Raw genomic sequence first — 21240 nt, forward strand, 5'->3', positions numbered from 1 at the left:
CTTTCATTTTGCAGCCGGCCCACACATTATGCATCCAGTCCTGGATGCAGCCACATCACGGCCAGCCTTGGCAGCCAAGGAGAGCTGCTCTTGTACGCGAGGCAGGGGAAAGCCAGTATATGTTTTTCACTGTAGCTTTTACCATAAAAACTATAGTAGAGCGGTAAAGCTTTGGTTCTAGACATAGACACACCTCAGTTTTCTATCTTTTTTTCTCTCTGTTCTGATAAGGTTTTGCCTGTGGACAAGTGTTTTTAATTCCCTAAGCTTCAGTTTTCTTATTTGGAAAGTGGGGATAATGCCATTGTTATGAGGATTAAATGAGCAGTTGATAAATGTTGGTTATTATTATTATACTTCTGGTAAAGTAGGTCTGGCAGTACCGTATAAGATAAATAGCAATGGGAAGAACAAACTAAGGAGACAAATCAAGAAGAAGACAGCTGCAGTAATCCAGAGAATGTGGGCATGAAATTTGAGGTTAGGATGGTGTCAGTGGAATGGAGCAGAAAGGGGTGAAACTGGTGTGGGATACTTTCAAAGAATTGATTGTAGAAACATGATGACGTGGAATATAGAGAGTAAGTGAACGGGAAAGAGGGAAGACTGAAAGCTTCTTAATCTGGTATCCAGGGAAAATGTGATCATTAATGGGAAGAGATGAACTGGATTGAAGGAGGTGCTTTTCTGTTCAGTACCGGGCTATAAGTAAGAAGGTCTAAAGACATACATTTGAGAGTCCTCTGTATAGAGGAGGTTGCTATCTATGGGAGTGGACAAACGTTGATGATAGATGAATTTAAATAGAGAAGGAGAGTCAAGTATATAGGCATACTTATGAAAGAGGAGAAGGATGGATTGTGGAAAACAATAAAACTTCTAGAAGAAAATAGACCCTGAGGTAGGCAAAGATTTCTTATACTGGTAATAAAAAATCAGTGACCATAAAGAAGTTAGTAAATCTTTTCCTACGTCAGGTTTTTCCTGTAAGGTCTTTCTCACCAAGGCTGAGAAAAAGGAACTCTATCGTTGTACTTTGCCAGATTAGGGACAGGAGACAGGAGGGAAGGGGCTCCAACAGGAGTAGCTGCAGCAGGAAGCTTTGCTTCTCCTCCCCTCCCCTCCCCTCCCCTCCCCTTCCTTCCCCTTCCCTTCCCTTTAAGGCATCTCCTATCAAGCGCCTTCTAACGCTGACCCCTGTCGTAAGAGCCAGCCATGGCAGTGTTCGGCCTTGCTTGTCTGTACTGGGCCCTCTGAGTATCTGCTGGGCAGGAAGGCTTCCGGAGGCTCCTGCTCTGGGTGAACTTAGTCCTCAGTGTACTTGACCAGAGCGCTAGCAGCTGGATCCATCCCACCCCACCCTCAGTAGTTGTGAGCTGGCCTTGTTAGTGGGGTTCTGCTGGTGTCCATTGTTCTCCATGTAGATCTTTCTTCCACTTACAGTGAATTGAGAGCTGAGCTGCCCTTCCCTTTCCTGTTTAGTTTTGCATATACTCATTTTGGGAAAGTCTTGAAGGTGACTTCTGTTCCTAGTCTCCAGTGCTGATATAATTTTCCCCCTTTGTTTTGTGAGTCAGTTCAGTGCAAATTAGGAACTGAATTGGAGGGTATCGGTAGTCAAGGATATGAGCTTTGATTGTCACCTTATTCTGGAAGTCTCCATGTTGATATTTCATTGGTTATATTTTCTGATATTCTTGATTGTAAAAAATCTTGAAAGATAAAATAGGTTACTAATTTATGTGAAGGAAATGTTTATATTCCCTAGGACCATTATGAAATAGAAAAGAAAAGAAATTATTCACTACATAGTTAACACTGAGAAAATTGTTTGTGGTCTAAGTTATTTACCTTTAACACAGGGAGGTTATAATTTTTCAGTCAGAACTCTCTGAGGAGTAAACTCTATGTGTAGCCCTGTGGTCTAGATTTAGGTATTTACAGTATCTAAATATAGAAGTCTCTTCACTGACCAGGTCCTACTGAATGTGGATTCCTCCGGGGGAGAGGATTAGCTTCTGGTTGTCAGCTGTCAAAGAGATTCGTGTGATAGATAAGCAGTTACAGAGGGTAAGTGAGGAAGAAACAAACTAGTTAGTTCTCAGGTGGGATGCTGAATTTGCTACCAAATCTCTGCAAGCTGTTGATACTACTTAAGTCCTTAATCCCGTTTTTAAAATTAAATATTTCCACAAAGGCCTTAGAAATGGCTCTCTTTAAATAAAAGTCATTTCCTAAGACTGTATAGCTTTTTGCCTTAAAGTAGTTTATGTTTGTATTCTGTCTTTATTCATGAACTGTAATGTTTAAAGGTTCTATTCAAGTGAACATGAATGCAGTGGATTACATATAGTTCGACCTTCAACTGGGAAAATTGTGAATGAACTTTTCAAAGAGGCAAGGGAACATGGGGCTGTCCCTCTGGATGAAGCCACAAGAGCTTCGAGTGATGACAAATCTAAGGTAAGGGCTGAATTTTTTAAACTAAATATGCTATTGGGACTTCCCTGGTGGTCCAGTGGTTGACTTCAAGCTTCCACTGCAGGGGGCATGGTCAGGGAACTAAGTTCCCACATGCCACCCAGCGTGGCCAAGGCATAAAATAAATAAATAAAATATAAAAGCAGTATAACATTAAAGTTTAAAAAAAAACTAAATTTGCTGTTTATATATTTGATCTCCTAAAGATTTTTATATTAGTTGCAAACATTGTTTTTCTAACTGTATATTTGTTTCAAATATTTGTTTTATTTTTCTATGTCTATATAATCTTTCTACTAACGGTCGAAAGTTGAGGCAGTTTCTTAACATTTCTATAAAACTTCTCTGTTTACCTTTTTATCTTGAAATAATTATAGAGTCACAGTAATTTGCCAAAGAATGAAGAGAGGTCTTATGCACCTTTCCCCCAGTTTCCCCCAGCGGTTGTTACATAATTATAGTTCAGTCCCAAAGGTAGGAATTTAACCTTGGTGCAGGGTTTGTGTGTAGGTCTGTGTCATTTTATCACAGGTGTAGGTTCGTGTAGTGACCTTCTCGATCTGGTTGCTGTCTGTCATCACAACAGTCTCCTCTTGGTGGCCCCCTTTAGAGTCACTGCCACCGACCCCACCCTCAGTAGACCTCCGGCCCCCACTAATCTGTTCTCCATCTCTGTAATTTTGTAATATCGAGAATGTTATACAAATAGAATCGTACAGTATGTGACCTTTTAGGAATAGCTTTTTTTCCACTCTGCTTAAGCCCTTGAGATCCATCAGTTATTTAGTGTATCAGTAGATCCTTCTTTCTTATTCCTGAGTAGCGCTCATGGCGTGGATGTACCACCGTTTGTTAACTCTTCACTTATTGAGGGAAATTTTAGGTGTTTCTAGTTTTTGGCCATTAGAAATACAGCTACTGGGACTTCTCTGGTGGCGCATTGGTTAGGACTCCGTGCTCCCAACGCAGGGGGCCCGGGTTCAATCCCTGGCTAGAAACTAGATCCCACGTGCATGCCACAACTAAGAGATCGCATGCCTCAACTAAGGAGCTGGTACGCTGCAACTAAGGAGCCCACCTGCCATAACTAAGACCCAGCACAACTAACTAACGAAATGGATAGAAAGAGAGAGAGAGAGAAAAGGAAGGAAGGAAGGAAGGAAGGAAGGAAGGCAGACATATAGCTGCTGTGAGCAGTCGTGTTTTGTATGTAAATTAGTTTTTATTTCTTTGGGATAAATACCTAGAAGTGCAGCTGCCTGGTCGAAGGGTATGTATATGTTTATACATATACATACTGCCAAACCGTTTTCCACCGTGTATGAGGGATCTGGTTTCTCCACATCCTTGCCAGCATTTGGTAATATCACTGTTTATAATTTTAGCCATTTTGATAGGTGTGTAGTGATAACTCACTGTGGTTTTGATTTGCATTTTCCTAATGGCTAGTGATATTGAACACCTTTTCATGTGTTTATTTGCCATTATCTTTATTATCCTCTTCAGTAAACGGACTTTTGCCCATTTTCTAGTTGGATTGTTTGTTTTGTTACTGTTGACTTTTGAGAGTTCTGTATGTATTTTAATAGGTATGAGTCCTTGGTCAGATATGTGGTCTGCAGATAGTTTCTCCTGGACTGTAGTTTGTCTTTTCATCCTCTTACCAGGATTTGTTACGGAGCAAAAGTTTTCAATTTGATAAAGGCCAGTTTATCCTTTTTTTTTTCTTTTATGTATTTGGTATCTTGTCCAAGAACTCTTCATCTAACTATAGGTCCGGAAGATTTTCTTTCATGTTATCTAGAACATTTTTTATCGTTTTTCTTTTTACATTTAAACTTACGATTCATTTTGAGTTAACTTTCTGTAAGGTTTACGTTGAGGTTCATTATTCTCCTTATGGAGGTCCAGTTGCTTCACAATTGTGTGTTGAAAGGCTCTCCTTTCTCGATTGAGTTGTTCTTGTGCCTTAAATTCCTATAAAACTTTTATACAGCTTTTATAACTATGGCAGCTGGCAGAGTACTGGTATATCAAAGAAGACTTCAAGTATCTTTTTGTGTATAATTGTCATATATTCTTATAATCCTCATTTCCCAACCTGAGTTCCCTCATCAAAATCATTTGGGAGGTTTTCTAAACCACCATGTGGCCTCAGGGATTATGGCTCAGTAGGTGTCCAGTGTGCCTAGGGGGCCTGTCTGGTAATTGTGAGGGTCATCCACTGCTCAGAACCACTTTTGTTAAATGAAACTTAAATTTTAGTTTTCATTTCATTCTTTACCCACAGTTTGAAATTCTCTTTCAGTTAAGTCTCAGGTAATTTTGGTTCTTGCAAGTTCTCCAATTCTGTAAGAAAAATATAGGATTGATATAATTTAGTCTGTAGAAAGGAAAGCAATGTGATGATTAATAGCTCATTTATGATATAAATGGTGATTAAAAGAAACAGCGGTTTTACCTCATAAGCTATATTACCTGAAAAATAGAAGACGTTGTAATTAGTATAACAAAACAAAAACTACAGTCTAGTTGATTTGTTACAGTTGAACCAAAGCAGCTTATAAGTATGGAGCTTTTCTTCAGGGTAATTTATACTCATTTATAAAATTCTTCCTTTCTCTATGAAACTCTTATTTACTTTGTGAAATATGATTCAAGAATTATAATTATTATAAGACTTGTCATAAAATATTAAAGGTGGGTTTTTAACATCTGTTTCTACTTGAAAATATTATTTCAGTTTATAAATGCATTTCTTAGTTTAAGATTGGCCTAAGTTATTTCAGCTTCTGAGTCATTAATGTTTTTGTGGGAAGAAACATAATTTCTTACTAGAGTATACCTCTCTGTAATATAAGACCTTTATTTTAATATAAAAATTTCCTGCAAAGTATAAACCAGTTTGGCTAATTATAATTGATATAGTTTTAAAATATATTATCACACATTATCATACCATTTTGCTTGATAAGCCTCAGTGAATTTTTAGCTCATTTGCTATGTGTGTGTTTTAGTCTTTTACAGGTGGAGGATACAGATTGGGTAATTCCTTTTGTAAGCGGTCTGAATACATCTATGGAGAAAATCAGTTGCAAGATGTACGTACAGAAAGAAAATGAAAAATTGTAGATTTTTGCCTCTAGTTACTACTGTTTGTTATAAAATTAAAAATTAATAATCTTTTTGTTCTGTTATTTTTTGAAGCATGGATTAAAAGGACTTATAATTATGTGTAAGTTTTCATACTTAAATTTTGTATTTTATATCTCAGTTGTGCCTTGCACTCAGAGATACATAACTATTTGTTGAAAGAATGTGTGACTCACTGTCAAAATGAGCTTACATATATGTTATAATAATTATTATAAATGACATACCATCATGATATAGAATTAGCTGAGTTATAAACATAGAAATGCTTAAAGTCATTCTTTGTTTTTGCCTTTTGAAATTTCGGAGTTGTGTTCCATTTTAAACATGTATAGTTTAGCCTTGGAGGGTCTCTGGAGGTTCCGTCTGGCCCCCTGACATAAATAGTTAAGCTCTGCAGCAGAGAAGAAGACGGGTAGACCAGCAATCCCACTACTGGGCATATACCCTGAGAAAACCATAATTCAAAAAGAGTCATGTACCACAATGTTCATTGCAGCTCTATTAACAATAGCCAGGACATGGAAGCAACCTAAGTGTCCATCGACAGATGAATGGATAAAGAAGATGTGGCACATATATACAGTGGAATATTACTCAGCCATAAAAAGGAACAAAATTGAGTTATTTGTAGTGAGGTGGATGGACCTAGAGTCTGTCATACAGAGTGAAGTAAGTCAGAAAGAGAAAAACAAATACCATATGCTAACACATATACATGGAATCTAAAACAAAACCAAAAAAAAGGTTCTGAAGAACCTAGGGTCGTCAGGACAGGAATAAAGACGCAGATGTAGAGAATGGACTTGAGGACATGGGGAGGGGAAAGGGTAAGCTGGGACGAAGTGAGAGAGTGGCATGGACATGTATACACTACCAAGTGTAAAATAGATAGCTAGTGGGAAGCAGCCACATATGTATATGTATAGCTGATTCACTTTGTTACAAAGCAGAAACTAATACACCATTGTAAAGCAATTATACTCCAATAAAGATGTTAAAAAAGAAAGAAGACAGAGATGATGGAGAAGGGTGGGTGTGGAGTGGCAGCTGGATGCTCTCAGGACTTTGGTCTTCTCAGTGAATGGGAAATAATTGTACTTCAAAGCCAGGGTCCAGCGATGGGACCTTTGCTGTTTCAGCCATTGTCAGTTCATTAAGCTAAATATAGATCTCACACGTGGCTTCGTTTATACCTTTATTTCAGCTGAATAAAGAATGGTACAGGGCTTCCCTGGGGGCGCAGTGGTTGAGAGTCCGCCTGCCGATTCCGGGGGCACGGGTTCATGCCCTGGTCCGGGAAGATCCCACATGCCGCGGAGCGGCTGGGCCCGTGAGCCGTGGCCACTGAGCCTGCGTGTCCGGAGCCTGTGCTCCGCAACGGGAGAGGCCACAACAGTGAGAGGCCCGCGTACAGCAAAAAAAAAAAGAATAGTACAAATAACTCTATATTTTAAATAAAGTAAATCATAAATATCACATTTGAAAATTAAAATTATTTAATGCAGATGCGTTCTTGTATTTCTTTTTTCCTACGCTCAAAAGGTTCAGATTTTGCTTAAACTGTGGAGCAATGGTTTCAGCTTAGACGATGGAGAATTGAGACCTTACAGTGACCCAACAAATGCTCAGTTTCTGGAGTCCGTTAAGAGAGGGTAAGATGTGTTACTTGGGTTCTATTTGTTACTGAGGGTGGAACTTCTTTTTCTTGTAAACAGAACGCCGTTCAATAGTGCTCTACTGGTTTTCAAGAGTGAGATACTGGAATATATTCTGTAAGTGGTTGCTGGGGGGAAGGATATATTTAAGTATATAAAGGACATGTTGCTATCTGTATGTCAGTGGTTCTTAACTTGCTGGAGGGGAGCAGTGGTCATTGGTCCCTTTTAAAATCCAGTGAAGCTATGGCCCCAATTCTGAGCAGAGGTATTGTAATGTAATAAATTAGTGAATTGATTAGCAGGTAGCTGCTCATCCACTAAGCCACTGTCCTGCTCACTGCTGACAGGGGTGATTCATTGCATGTATGCCTGAATTTCAGCAACTTATATTAGAAAGCTTTTAAAGTGGCATTGCTGCTGGCAGAAGATTTCAAAAGGTGAGTTTGAAGTTATACTTTGTGAAAGTAAACCAGATTTACAGGGCTCCGACCCATCTAAATAACTCACCAGGCCTTCTGGCTAAAGGACGAGGAATCAAGTGATTTTGCTATGATTATAAAAGCTTTTCTGCATTGTGCTTTCACGAGCTGACAGTGTGATCATCCCTAAGCAGAAATACAACTGAAGAAAGGTGTCAGGTTGGCCATGAACTGGGAGATATAAGTAGCAGTGAAGGGGCTGGAGCAGGAGGTTACACTCCATCCAGGAATTGAAGGTGGGGCTTTTCCAAGTGAGGAAATCTGTTCGGGGAGAGTGGCTGAAGTGGAGTGGAGATGGGAACTCATCGGAGTTGAGGTGGGCAAGGAACTCGAAAGGAAAGGCATTTTAGAACTAATCAGCATGGATTTTGTATTTGAATTCTACAAAAGTAATGTCAGAATACCAAAGAAAAGCAAGAAATGCTGTAAGCGGGAGGGAGGTCATTGAGAAAGGTGGGAAGCTGACCCGGGAAGCAGTGTATGCTGGTGGCAAATAGAGGGGTAAGAGTTGAAGTCAGTGCTGTGGACTTGGAAACCTGCAGTCACTGGGCTGAGCTTGGGAGCCACTGGGTGGGGGAAGCGCTCATCTGCTGAGTAAAGGTCAACATGACTGCTGAAATGACGCTTACTTCCAGATGGAGGAAGAAAAGAACGTGATGATGAATGTGCTATAATATAGATCAAAACGAATTTATTATTAAATGAAAATACTCGACGGACGTTGTAGGCTAGTGGTCAGTCATGGTATACTAAGAGAATTTTTTCATTTGAGCTACACCATATCCTCAAGTACAAATTATGATCAAGAACAATTTTAGAAACAACTCCTTGAAAAGAATGATCGTCAGATAGTGGTTGTCAGCTGTATAATCATTGTTCCTTTTTTATAACAAATACTTTGTAACACTATCTTCACTATCCTCAAAGAAGAATTTATAGATAACATAATCAATCTGTGCATATTATTTCTAGAAACATATAATTTATCTTAAATATGGTGAAGAAGTAAAGGAAGGTAATTTATTATAAAACTAAACATATTTCAACGTCTAATGCCTAGGTATGATTACACCAGAAGACATAACAAAGTAGACAGATAGACTGACCTAGACTGCACCTGTGTGCACTTTTCATGTAGATGCGACACGCAAAAAACAGAATAATGAGGTGTGTGACTTTGGCAACTTAATTACTATAAGTGGCATTGCAGTCAGGCACTTGGTACAGTTCCAAACAAGACAAAGTGTGATGTGCCTTCTGTTTATATGGCAGATGAGTTCCTGAAAAGTTCAAAGCATATTTATACAATTCCAAAAAAAAAAAAAAAAATTTTTTTTTTTTGCTTATATGTAAGATAGAGCCTAAGCCTTAGGTTTTAGGCTCAGGCATTATAAACAGCCTTGTCATCCATGTGACCCCCTGGTGGGACCCTCAGTGGTTCTGTGGAACCCCCGACAAGTCTTCATTGTGTAAGTTGAGACCCCGAGACAGAACATCTCCTGCCCTGATCCTGACCCTAAGGGAGGGCAGCATGCATGAATCACATGACAATCAAAATCACCCCTGTCAAATTTCCAAACTTCCTCCAGGGTGTTTAGAGATAAATGTTCACATTAACTGTTATGTCCGGGATTTTCTCATGCCGACTTAGGTATAAATTGCTTCCCTACAGTTTGGCCTTCTGTCGGAAGCACTCCAGCCTCCCTGTGACGACAAAATCCCTATGTTGAGAATCACTAAGGAATAATATGATGGATGTACCTTTAAGGAAGAAAGATCTACAAGAAGTAGTCAATCATCACAGAAATTTTTAAATTATAAATTAAGCAAAAATTGCTGTTTTCAATTCACAGCTTAACTATCACAATCTCAACAGTGTAGACTCATTTTTCAAAAAGTTTACTAAAACCTTTTTCTTTTTTTTTAATTTTTATTTTATTTTTATACAATTTTTAGAGGTTACCTTCCATTCACAGTTACTCCAAAATATTGGCTATATTCTCTGGGTTGTACAATACATCCCTGTAGCCTGTCTTACATCTAATAGTTTGTACCTCCCACTCCCCTAGCTCAATATTCCCCCCAACCCCACTGGTAACTACTAGTTTGTTCTCTATATCTGTGAGTCTGCTTTTTTTGTTGTTATATTCACTAGATTGTTGTATTTTTTTAGATTACACATGTAAGTGACATCATACAGTATTTGTCTTTCTCTGACTTATTTGATTTAGCACAGTGCCCTCTAAGTCCATGCATATTGCTGCAAATGGCAAGATTTTATTCTTTTTTGTGGCTGAGTAATATTCCATTGTATATATGTACCACATCTTCTTTATCCATTCATCTGTTGATGGACACTTAGGTTGCTTCCATATCTTGGCAATTGTAAATAATGCTGCTATGAACCTTGGGGTGGATGCATCTTTTGGAATCAGTGCTTTTGTGTTTTTTTGGATATATACTCAAGAGTGGAATTGCTGGGTCATTTGGTAGTTCTATTTTTAGTTTTTTGAGAAACCTCCATACTGTTTTCCACAGTGGCAGCACCAATTTACATTCCCACCAACAGTGCACAAGGGTTCTCTTCTTCACATCCTCTCCAACATTGGTTAATTTGTGTTCTTTTTGATTAATGCCATTCTGACAGGTGTGAGGTGGTAGGTATCTCACTGTGGTTTTTCTTTTTTTAAGAGAGATTCCCCTGGAGCTTCAGCGGCTGGTTCACAGAGGCCACGTGAATCTGGATATGGAGGATCATCACGATGAAGAATACATAAAACCTAGACTGAGGTTCAAGGCTTTCAGTGGAGAAGGACAAAAACTTGGGAGGTAAAGCCCTAAAATGAGGAAAATGCTTGTCTTTGTTCAACATGAATCTGCTTTGAGATCAAGAAAAGCAAAGTAACCTGGGAAGTAAAAACTAAAATATAAACCGTGAAGACCTTGCTGATGGAATTAGATGTGCCAATCTGGTGATAATATTAATAGGTGATACTTAGATAGCAGTTACCACATTCCTGGCCCTCAGAGCACGTTTTTCCCCCCCTTTTTTTTTTTTTTTTTTTTTTGTTTTTGCGGTACGCGGGCCTCTCACCGTTGCAGCCTCTCCCGTTGCGGAGCACAGGCTCCAGACGCGCAGGCTCAGCGGCCATGGCTCACGGGCCCAGCCGCACCACGGCATGTGGGATCTTCCCGGACAGGGGCACCAACCCGTGTCCCCTGCATCGGCAGGCGGACTCTCAACCACTGCGCCACCAGGAAAGCCCCCCTCAGAGCACTTTTACAGTCATTACCTCATTTCATCTTTACAACAGCTCCTTGGCGTCGATCCTGTTATCACTCCATTTGCAGATGCAGCAGTTTGCCCAGGGTGACTGAGCGAGGAAGTGGTTAGTGTGTGAGCTTCAAACTGGGCACTCTGGCCCCCCAAGTCTGTGCTTTTTACTACTGTGCCATCCTGCTTCTTTCTGATTACGATTACGTGGGTTCACAGGGGGAATTGTTGATTAGATAAAACAGTAGGTATCTTAGATCACAGCTGTAAGCATCCCTGTCTGCCGTAGGTAATTGTTAAGCTCTTGAAGCCAAAGCGGTGGGCTTAAGTTGGTTATTTTCGATATATCTTAAGGAGCCAAACTCTTTCTTCAAGTTATGGGAACACATAGAGAACTCCTCTTATTGCAGGAAGAGGGAATTGCCTCAGACATTTCCAAAGAACCTAGGACTTTGCCGAGCACAACTTAGAAACCAGTGTGCGTGTTATAATGTACGAGTGGACACCTTTATAATAGCCACGGCTTGCCTCTTCATAAAGCTTGTTACATGTGCTGGTAAACATGACCCTCCATTTGTCCACAGGTTACTGCAGGTGGCATGCTGAATTGCGGCCTTGACCATGTTTCCAACATACCCTTTTGTGCACCCTTTGTTCCTTTTCATGTGATTCCTTCCCTTCCGAGTTCTTTTCAGTTGCCTTGTGCACACCAGTTCTCTCTTCCCCTCTCATTTCTCAACATAGGAAAGAATTCAGTATCAGCTCTCTGCACCTGTCTTTCATTTCTCAAGTCTCCCTTTCTGCATCCTTTTCTCCCATTCGAGGCTTATTTCTGAGACATGTAGAGAATACAGGAACATGTGTTGACCTTGCTTTTTTATGGACAGGTCTACTTGGAAATTCTCCCTCATCTCTCTTTACTTTCAACACAGTCAGGCTTCTCCTGAATTGTCCTATTTCTTCCTGCCTTTTTTTTAATAACTACAACCCCCAGATAGTTTTTTAATATTTTCTAGCACTTCTCATTTTTTACTTAATATTTATTGAGATTATGATTTTTAATTAAAACACAGGTTAAATGCCCAGTCATCTCTTTGTTTCATATGCTTTCTTTTTCTATTATTTAAGTGTATGACCAAGAATTAAAGTTAGAATGCATATCTTTGTTAGTAGAAGTACAGTTGACCCTTGAACAACATGGGGGTTTGGGGTGCCGACCCTCCAAGTGGTCGAAACTCCTCTTATAATTGGCTCTCTGTATCCACGACTCCCCATCCTCAGATCGTGTAGTACTCTATATTATAGATCCTGTAATAGCGTTTGCTGTTGAAAATCCATGCGTAAGTGGACCTGCCCAGTTCAAACCCGTGTTTTTCAAGGGTCAGTTGTATAGTAAACCTAGAACTGAAATTGAAGAAGGTTGCCTAAAGGGAAGATAGCTAAGAAGACCCAATGATTATAATTGGCAGTTTGAACTCATGAAAATAATGATTTATTATCTGATTGATTATAGTATCTTACAAAGCCCAGCCTTTTTACTTATAAGGGAAATAACTAGAGAAAATGACAATAAAAAAAGGAGAAAATGATGAAGGAAGAATGGCAAAGATAAGTGGTGATAATGCTGTGTTAATCATTAGCCATACTGGTCAGGGTTTTTGATTATGGAAAACAGAATCCATTTGCTAGATTAAATAGTAAGGGTTGTCTTACAGAGCCTTGAATAATTTATAGAATTTCTGGAAGAGATAGCAAACCAAGCTTTCCTTAGACAGGAGAAGCAAACAGAACTTTCTAGAGAAAACACCTCCTGTGCCCCATCAGTTGCTCAGAGCCTGTGGAGCTGGGGCCCAGAGCTAGAACACCCCATCATGACTGCACTGGGAGAGTCAGATGCCTCCAGGACCTTGGGGACCAGAAGAGCTGCATCATCTCCACGCCACGGTCTTAACTTTCACCGTACAAGTATGTATTTATTTGCTTGATGGAAGGGTGGAATCCTACAAAATCCTAGCTGCAAGGGAGTCTGAGAAATATAGTCTTTAGAATTTCCAGCTTCTGATGCACGGAATATTTACACAGGAGATGAGCGTGGTGGTGTGAGCCTGTGTGATGTACATGGGTCCAGATGCGGAATAGTTGGCTATGTATATTCTAAGAAGGTGAAGGATTGCATAGAGCATTTTAGAGGGCTTCACGTTAAGAAACATATTAAAACATAAAAGTTCTAACAGTCAGCCTTCTTCTATTCAGAAAGTAACTTTCTAAAATGGCTTATTTCCCAAGAGTTCCAGACAACTATTTACTGAACAGAGAAGTAATTAAAAAGAAGCAAACAAAACAGAATGAGAAATGATTCCATTGTCTTCCATAGTTGGCAGTCTAATTGCAAACAGAACTTTACATAGGTGGAAATTGACTTATTTGTAGACCACAATAAAATGGGGTAAACCTAAATGCTATAGAAATATTACCCAGTACCTTCATGTAATATTATAGGAGCAAGCAAACCATAGGTGTAAAACTACAAATTTTTGATAGTAGAGCAATACAGTTATTTACTAAAAATGAGCTTGGTGAGCCAGGTAGAGCTAGAAAACCTCAGCAGCATTTCTGACGGGCAGGGCTGGCACTTCTGACAGGTGTTCACCGTAGGCTTTTGAGCTGGCGTGTGTGATGATGTGGATCATGAAATGAAGTAAATCTCTCTCTGCTTCAGCACAGTCACTGCCTGTCTGGTACACTGTGCGTCCACAAGCTGCCGTTTGCTCCGAGTCCGGCCACTACGCCTGAGGTGTGCCTGCGCCTTGGTCCCTGGGCCCTGGAGGGCCCTCTTCTCTAACGTCTCACAGCCCCTTCCTTGCTGCCTCTGCTTCATTCTCTGACCAGCGGTTCTGCAGCCCCTTGCCTGACTGCACAGCCACTGGATCTGTCTGCCCTGTGCAGTCGGTGCTTCTGGGGACACCCGCGCGCCCGTGCTGGGCAGGCGGGCTGCCCCTCTCCTGCCCCCAGACAGCTGAGCACGGACGTGCCCGGCTTTCCCACAGCTCCCGTTCTACCCCTGCCCTTCACTCGCAGCAGCTCTGCTGGCAAAACAGAGCCTGACAAGAATTAGCTTTCTTAATACATTCCTCTTAGCCTCTGAGTTTATTACATCCATCCCCACCACCCTCTTTTAAGTCTGAAGAAGATGGGTCTGAGGGAATCACTCCCCTTACAAGCTACATCCTTTCCTCCAGTTTGCCTAGAAAGCTCGTTTTATCAATTAACTTTCTTCTTTTCCTTTTTAAAAAATTTTTCTTTTTAATGTTAATTCTTGAAACATACATACAGTATATTAAAAATGTCACTGTGGCTTGATAAATTGAATGATGAGGAGAAAGTTTGAAATAACACGCAGCCGTGACTGAGAGCTAAATGTTAAAGTTCATATGACTTCTTGTTTTCATTATTCCAAATTTTTTTTATTTCAAATTCATTGAAAGAAATAAAATTATATTTTAAAAACTGGAGTGATCTCACAAACTGAGGAGAGCCGGGGACAAAAAGAACAGGTTGAGTACTTTTTCCTGAGAGGCAGATCTAACAGCTATAGAATGGTCTTTCTTCCTTCCTAGCTTTTGTCAACACACTAACCAGCTTGTTCACTGCCTGTCTCTCTGACTCTGAGGGTATCTTTCAATCTCTGTGACTCAGTTTTCCTTTCCTATAAAATGATGTGGTTGGCCTTAATTATCTCGAAAGGCCATTCCAGCCCTTGAGCACAAAGAGGTTAAGTGACTTGCCCAGAGTCACACGTCTAATAAGTGGCAGAGTCAATCCCAGAGTCGGGCCCCTGCATCCGTGCTGTTGCCCACTAAGCAACAGTGCCTCCCTCACTCCAGGATCTAAATGAAATAGCAGATACTGCAGAGGCTGTGCTGGTGGTGGTGATGACAGTGTGTAGACCTGGTTATAAGGATGCAAAGGGAGAGGGAAGAGGCCCTTTATGCTCACTGACTCCCGTGCCCTCTTTGGGTTTCGTCCCCCTTCCCTGTGTAAGGGACACTGGACTGTTGCAGAATAACCCACCTTGGCGGTGCAGCTGTTTCAGTCCTCAGTTCCAAACTTGAAAGGAAATTCCTTAATACTACCTGAACAGTGACTGCAGATCATCATTTTCTCCTCTTCCATTTCTTTATCATATGCATTCTGAAATTAGTTCTAAAATATGTGTCAGGAAGTAGCTAAGGAAAGGCAAAATGTTAGCAGTAAGTACCAGTTAATTTTACCACTTTGCCAGATATGCTGAGAAAGCTTTTGGGTGGGAGTTGGAGTCATGATGAGCTAGGTTTCCACTAGACTAAAGCACAGATGCTCATAGGACTTTTATACTGATAAATATATATTTATTTTATTTTTTTCAAAAGACAGTCATTTATAGGGAGCCATCAAAGTCCCAGTATTTGAGAGAATCAACATCAAGGCTATCAAAGAATCCCACAGGATGACTGAAAGAGGATTAAGATTTGTTGTCTATGAAGAATTTCTAAATTTCTTTTAATTTGTTTTAATTGCTTAATCAAAAGAGCACTCTATTTTTGAGATTCGCTTTCGGCTTACAATGATGGGCCATCCTGCTAGCGTTAGAAGGCACTGTGGTCACTAGTAACCAAGGTCCAGTGGTAAGAGATTGTATCACACAAGGTTCATTATAAATTCATCACCATATATTAAATTTCATTTCTCACTCACACTTAGGAACTACTCTGTTGTAAAGCAGTAACTACCTAAAGCAGATTTTTAAAGTAATATCGACTGCGTTTAAGTTGATAGCTTAGTGCTGATGATACGTACAAATATAGCTGATACCTCTTGAAACACTGTTCCAAGCACTACATGAAGGACTTACTATAACAGACCTACATGACATGTTATTATCCCCCCCCCATTTTATCAGTGATAGAACTGGGATTCAGAGAGATTAATTTAGGTACTTGAGTTCACACAATTGACAAAGCTGGGATCTGAAACCAAATCTGTCTGTGCTCATGGTCAGTCTTGGACGTTAACTCCAAGTTGCTCCTCAGGTTTCTGACCGAAGACCATTGTGCTGAACAGTCTCAGGAAATTTCAAAGGGATTGGGGAGGAAGGAATACAGAGTTAGGCTTTCAAAAGAGGCTGGATAAACTAAATCAGAATCATAGGACCCAAGGTAATTTTCATATAATGAAAGAAGGTGGAAGAATAGGAGACCCCAAGGAAGCCGTGTCCCCACTGGGGCAGAAGCCACGGCGGGATGACTGGAGGTCAGGTGAAAGTCTAAGTGTTCGTTCTACTGTCTTCAGGTTGCTGTGCATCTTATGTGTTCAGATTTACATCCTGATTCTTTAGTTCTTCTTTCTTAGCCTCACACCTGAAATAGTCAGTACGCCTTCCTCCCCAGAAGAAGAGGAGAAGTCACTACTTAATGCAGTTGTTCTTATTGATGATTCCGTGCCAACGACCAAAATTCAGATCAGGTTAGCAGACGGGAGCCGTTTGATACAAAGATTCAATAGCACACACAGGTAAGCTTGGGGTGACTTATCTTTGTAAAATTGGATGCAGCTTGAGTAGTGAAGAATACGAAATTCTTTGCATTTACTTTTGAAGTAAGTTTTTGACAGAAAACAAAAATTTTAAGAGAATAACAGCTGTGAGTAAGAAGTGAAGCACTTAGTACTTAAACATCCTCTGTAAACTGTCCAAATACTGGTGCAAATGCAGATACCACTCAAAAATAAAGAAAATTGTTAAAAGCTATAGTTTTGCACCATTGCTAAAACCATGAGAAGTTGAATCAGATTTGCTTTGCTTTAGTAAAACCTGATTTGTACTTCTTTAAAAATTTATGATAACCCTGATTAGGATTAACTTTCTACATAGCAAATTCTTTATAACACAAATTTATAGTGTAAATAAAGTTTAATTGTGCTCTTACCAAGTACTTCAAATAAACAGTTTTAAATGCCGTTTTAACATTCATTGTACATTTGTTGTGCTAATAACACATTTGTTCATTGTATCCCACTAAGAGATACATTTATGATCTTAGTTGAGCTACTGTATATATGTGAGAGTACTTTTTAAAATTATTTTTATAACTTACACTTTTCATAGTTATAGACTGTGTCACACTGACACAGGCTCATCTGAGGTACCTTTTTCTGGGTCATGTGCTGCTAAGATATTTTATACTCTGAAAAAATAGGCCCTGTAGTGTAATAACATTGTTGACATTTCTCTGATGCATGACTCACCTATAGACTGTGTCTGTTTACAGTGGGAGTGAATGTCAGGTGCGCTCCAAAGTTAATCCTCCTATTTTACCGTAAAGCCAAGGTAAATCCATCCATTGAAATTAAATTAAAGCAGGTTACAACACATTTAAGTAAGGATAAGAATTGTGTGATTTTTTTTTTATTATCTAGTTTTAGCTAAAAGCTTAACTGACAATAAAACTTTTGTATCACAAATTATTTTTATCTTATTTCTTCAGGATCCTGGATGTTCGGGACTTTATTGTACAGTCCCGTCCTGAATTTGCAACTCTTGACTTTATTCTCGTGACTTCATTTCCAAACAAAGAGCTAACAGATGAAAGCCTGACACTACAAGAAGCAGATATTCTTAACACTGTGATACTCCAGCAACTAAAATGACACTGCTCCTACCCATGCAGTAGCATGTAGGAACGGTCATGTGCCATGTTAGTGAGGAAAACACTTAGAGCGTAAAAAGTTATTTTTATTATTTATACAGATAAATTTTGGTTTTATTCTTATTCTGTCTTCCAGCTTTAGTCTAGACAAATTTGGACTAGGAATAGATCTTGAGAAATATGTTTGAGGTTTTAGCTGCAAGGGCTGGCTTCTGTTGATAGCTTTTAAATATTCAGGCAAACCAATTTGATACACGATCAGAGTTAATGGAACAACATTTGTTTGCAGAGAAAATGAACAAAACCCCATTTTGATAAATGCATTTGGTAAAATCTGCACTAAAGTTTCTTGATGCTGCATTGATCAACAGCCATTAAGAAATCTTCTGACCAAATGCTTTGAAAAATTTTCTGTAATGTGTACCGAAAAGTATCTGTATCTGATTTTGAAATACTTTGATCATACGATAATTATTTCTCCTATTAAGATTTTACACATCCTTTTTCCTTGCTGATTTAGCTGTTTACTCATGTCAGAAAATACAGTTTAGCCTTGTATTTTACAGGACTCTGACCGTCCTAAACTAGAAACAAAGACAAAAGTCAGCAGTTGCTGAGGAGACGTGTCCACCAGCACTTTAGAGTAACTCCAGTCCCTCGCAGAGCCTGTCGTGACCACATTCACTTATTCATTCAGCACTTTGTTCTAGAGGGCCCATCACGTATACTAAACACTGTTCTAAGTGTTCGACCCAGAATGTAGTCTATTGCAAGACAAAATGAGTGTAGAAGTACAGGAGTATAAATTCTGTCCGCCAGACTGGATCTGAAGAGTTACCAGCGTAAATGTCTGCGTTTCTGCTGACGCCACAGATTTCCTGAGTGAGGGAGGCTACAGCAGGATGAGAGAGAAGCTTTTCCTTCTTCCCAGACACCATTTCATCTTTGGTCACCCCTCCTGGTTAGTCTTTTATTGTAGTCTTTTATTGCTGCTGTAACAAATTACTACAAATTTAGTGGCTTAAAATAGCCTAGGTTTCTTCTATAGGTGAGATGTCTCACGTGGGTCTCACTGGGCTAAAGTCGGGTGTCAACAGGGCAGCATTCCTCTGGGGAGGCTCTAGGGGAGAAATGTTTCCTTGCCTTTCCAACTTGGAGAGGCCACCTGCATTCCTGGGCCTGTGGCCCTTTTCCATCTTCACGACCGGCAATACTGTATGTCTCTGGCTCCAGTGTCATCACATCTCTTTGAGGACGGCCGGGAAAGTCTCTGCTTCTGAGGACTCGTGATTAGATGGGTCTGCCAGATACTCCAGGATGACCTCCCATCACAAGGTCCACAGTAACCTTAACCGAATCCTTGAAATCCCTTTTGTCGTGTGAGGTGACCTGTCACAGGTCCCTTCTGCAGGCACCAGGGGTGGTCTCTTCTTCGCCTCATCCAACTTGTAGAGGCGGGTGGCATCCCTTCCCTTGCAGCCGTATCCCTCCACGTCTCTGCTTCTGTCCTGACATCATTTACTTCCGACTTTGATTCTCCTGCTGTCTTCTTACAAGCACCCTAGTGCTTACATTAGGTTCACACAGATAATCCGGGATAATCTCCTCATCTAAAGTATGAGTGAGCATCTTGGTGTGTGTCCTGGGACACAGTTTCTCTCCATCTGTGAACCTAGAGACCCAGGTATCTGCTCCCAAATATAAGGGTTAGACAGGCATAGAATAATCGTTACAAACCTTCCTGTTCAAGAAAATAGAAACTGGAAGGGAAGGAGGAGGCAGCAGTGCCAAGCGATTTAGAAGTTCAGCCAGGCACAGTCCGTTAGGTTTCGGGGCCTGCGAATATCTTCTGTGGCTCCCAGCAGCATCCCACAGACGTGTGGCTTTCCCTCAGGGTCTTTCCTTATACATGAAAGGTAGCAGGTGTCTGCACCTGAGTACTTTTGTCAGCTTGTTTCTTGCCTGTGGAATCGTGGGAGGTCCAGCCATCTTTTTTCATTTCATTCTGTCTCTGTCCCTTTTAGTTTAAGACGGCAGTGTCCGTGGGTCTTCTGTGCCTGTTACAGAAGTTGCTGCATTAGACCGGAGGCTCCTCCCCAGAGCTTTCCTAGATAATCCAGCTCTCTTTCTGGCCTTTTCTGAGATGGCTGAGGGGCTCTGTGAGTCACACTCTTAATCTCTTTAAAGAGCCTTTGATGTGACTTTTTTTTTTTTTATATTTCTCAGGTATTAGCAAAAAGTTATAGGCCACAATCTCATCTCTTTCCTTAGAGCCGTCTCTCCTGACAGTGAATCTCTTAATGTCTTTGCCGCTCGAGTAAACTAACAATTTCCAAGTCATCAAGTCATGTTTCCTTCTTTTTTAACAGTCCTTTCCTCAATTTATCTGCTTCCTCTCACGTTTTACCATAATCAGTAGGGAGAAAGCAGGCTGCGCCTTCCCGCCTTGCTTGGAAGTCTTTTCAGCTCGGTGTCCCGAGTCTCTCCCTCACGCCTCTGGCTGTCCCCGCGGCTGCACTGCAGCCAAGCCTCCTGCCGCTGTGTCGCCGGCATCTCTTTACCTTCCGCTTCCCGCAGCACGTTCCGCATTCCCCCCTGAGCCCTCACTGGCCGCGCCTTTCAGGTCCTTGTCGCTAGTAGGCGTGTCCCCCCAGCAGCCGCGAGCACCCCTTGCCTTCTCGGAGCCCGGGCTGGCTGCTGTCCTCGGCTCAAGGCGGCCTCGGCTCTCTCCTCCCGCTGCCCGGGCGCAAGGCCACCTCTGCACTTGTAGGTCTTTGTTACAGCAGCGCTCGCTGCAGGGTGTCTGGCAAAGCCCACTGTGCCTCCTCGCTGCCGCCTGACCGGAATGTGCCAGGAGGAGCTTTGGACGTGACCTTTCTCCGGGGCTCCCCTCGCTTCCAGGAGCTGAACTTACCCGTGTGAGGGGCGGATACCGCGGAAGTGTTGGTCTCAGCACCGCAGAGGAAACTTGTTCTCGGTGTCGTAATCCAGAGTAAGAAGCGTAGTCCTGAGTCTTCTCAGAGTGGGAAGCTCTGTTCCTTTCCGCTAATTGAAAATAACCTGGAGAATATAGAAATGACCGTTCAAAAAGTCCGCCTCTGTTCAGAAAGGTTACCAGGGATAAACTGCATTTTCAAGGGGCGAAGCCGTATTCCTGCAGAAATAATCTATTGAAACAAGTTAGCATCTTAAATAGAAGGGCATTGCCCTGTTTGGGATTAACAAAATGGAGAAAACAACCAAACCCTGTCAAATTATTGGAAACGTTATTCTTGTAGTTCCTTTTTAGTCCGTTAGATGGAGTGCCTGTAGACGCACATACAAAAACGACTGCCATTTCTGTATATAGTGGTTCCAAAATAGATTCCCATCGGGAGGGAGGATCAAACATCCAGAGGGATGAACGGTACTTTCGTGTGTTCTACAAAGTGTTTTGCTTCGTTTAGTTTTCCTGAATTCTTTGTACTGTTGCAGTCGCTGTAACTTTTAAAATGTATAATCCTCTCAGA

The 21240-nt window shown here is 40.8% G+C and overlaps 1 protein-coding gene across 3 annotated transcripts in view; it reads left to right on the plus strand.

Moving 5' to 3' along the window:
• UBXN2B (UBX domain protein 2B) overlaps window positions 1-19981 on the plus strand; it is a 28608-nt gene extending 8627 nt beyond the window's left edge. The window contains exons 3-8 of one of the 3 annotated variants that reach the window (XM_032610192.1): window positions 2313-2463; window positions 5499-5582; window positions 7180-7289; window positions 10466-10603; window positions 16437-16598; window positions 17570-19981. In XM_032610192.1, coding sequence (XP_032466083.1) covers window positions 2313-2463; window positions 5499-5582; window positions 7180-7289; window positions 10466-10603; window positions 16437-16598; window positions 17570-17732 — 808 coding nt within the window. In that variant the 3' untranslated portion in view covers window positions 17733-19981. Of the gene's footprint in view, window positions 1-2312; window positions 2464-5498; window positions 5583-7179; window positions 7290-10465; window positions 10604-12819; window positions 13014-16436; window positions 16599-17569 lie in introns of those variants that run through there. The other 2 variants (XM_032610193.1, XM_032610194.1) reach the window with 2 other exon arrangements.
• Window positions 19982-21240: the final 1259 nt, after the last annotated feature.

The sequence above is a fragment of the Phocoena sinus genome, chromosome 17 (genome assembly GCF_008692025.1).
Source record: "Phocoena sinus isolate mPhoSin1 chromosome 17, mPhoSin1.pri, whole genome shotgun sequence".
NCBI lineage: Eukaryota > Metazoa > Chordata > Mammalia > Artiodactyla > Phocoenidae > Phocoena > Phocoena sinus.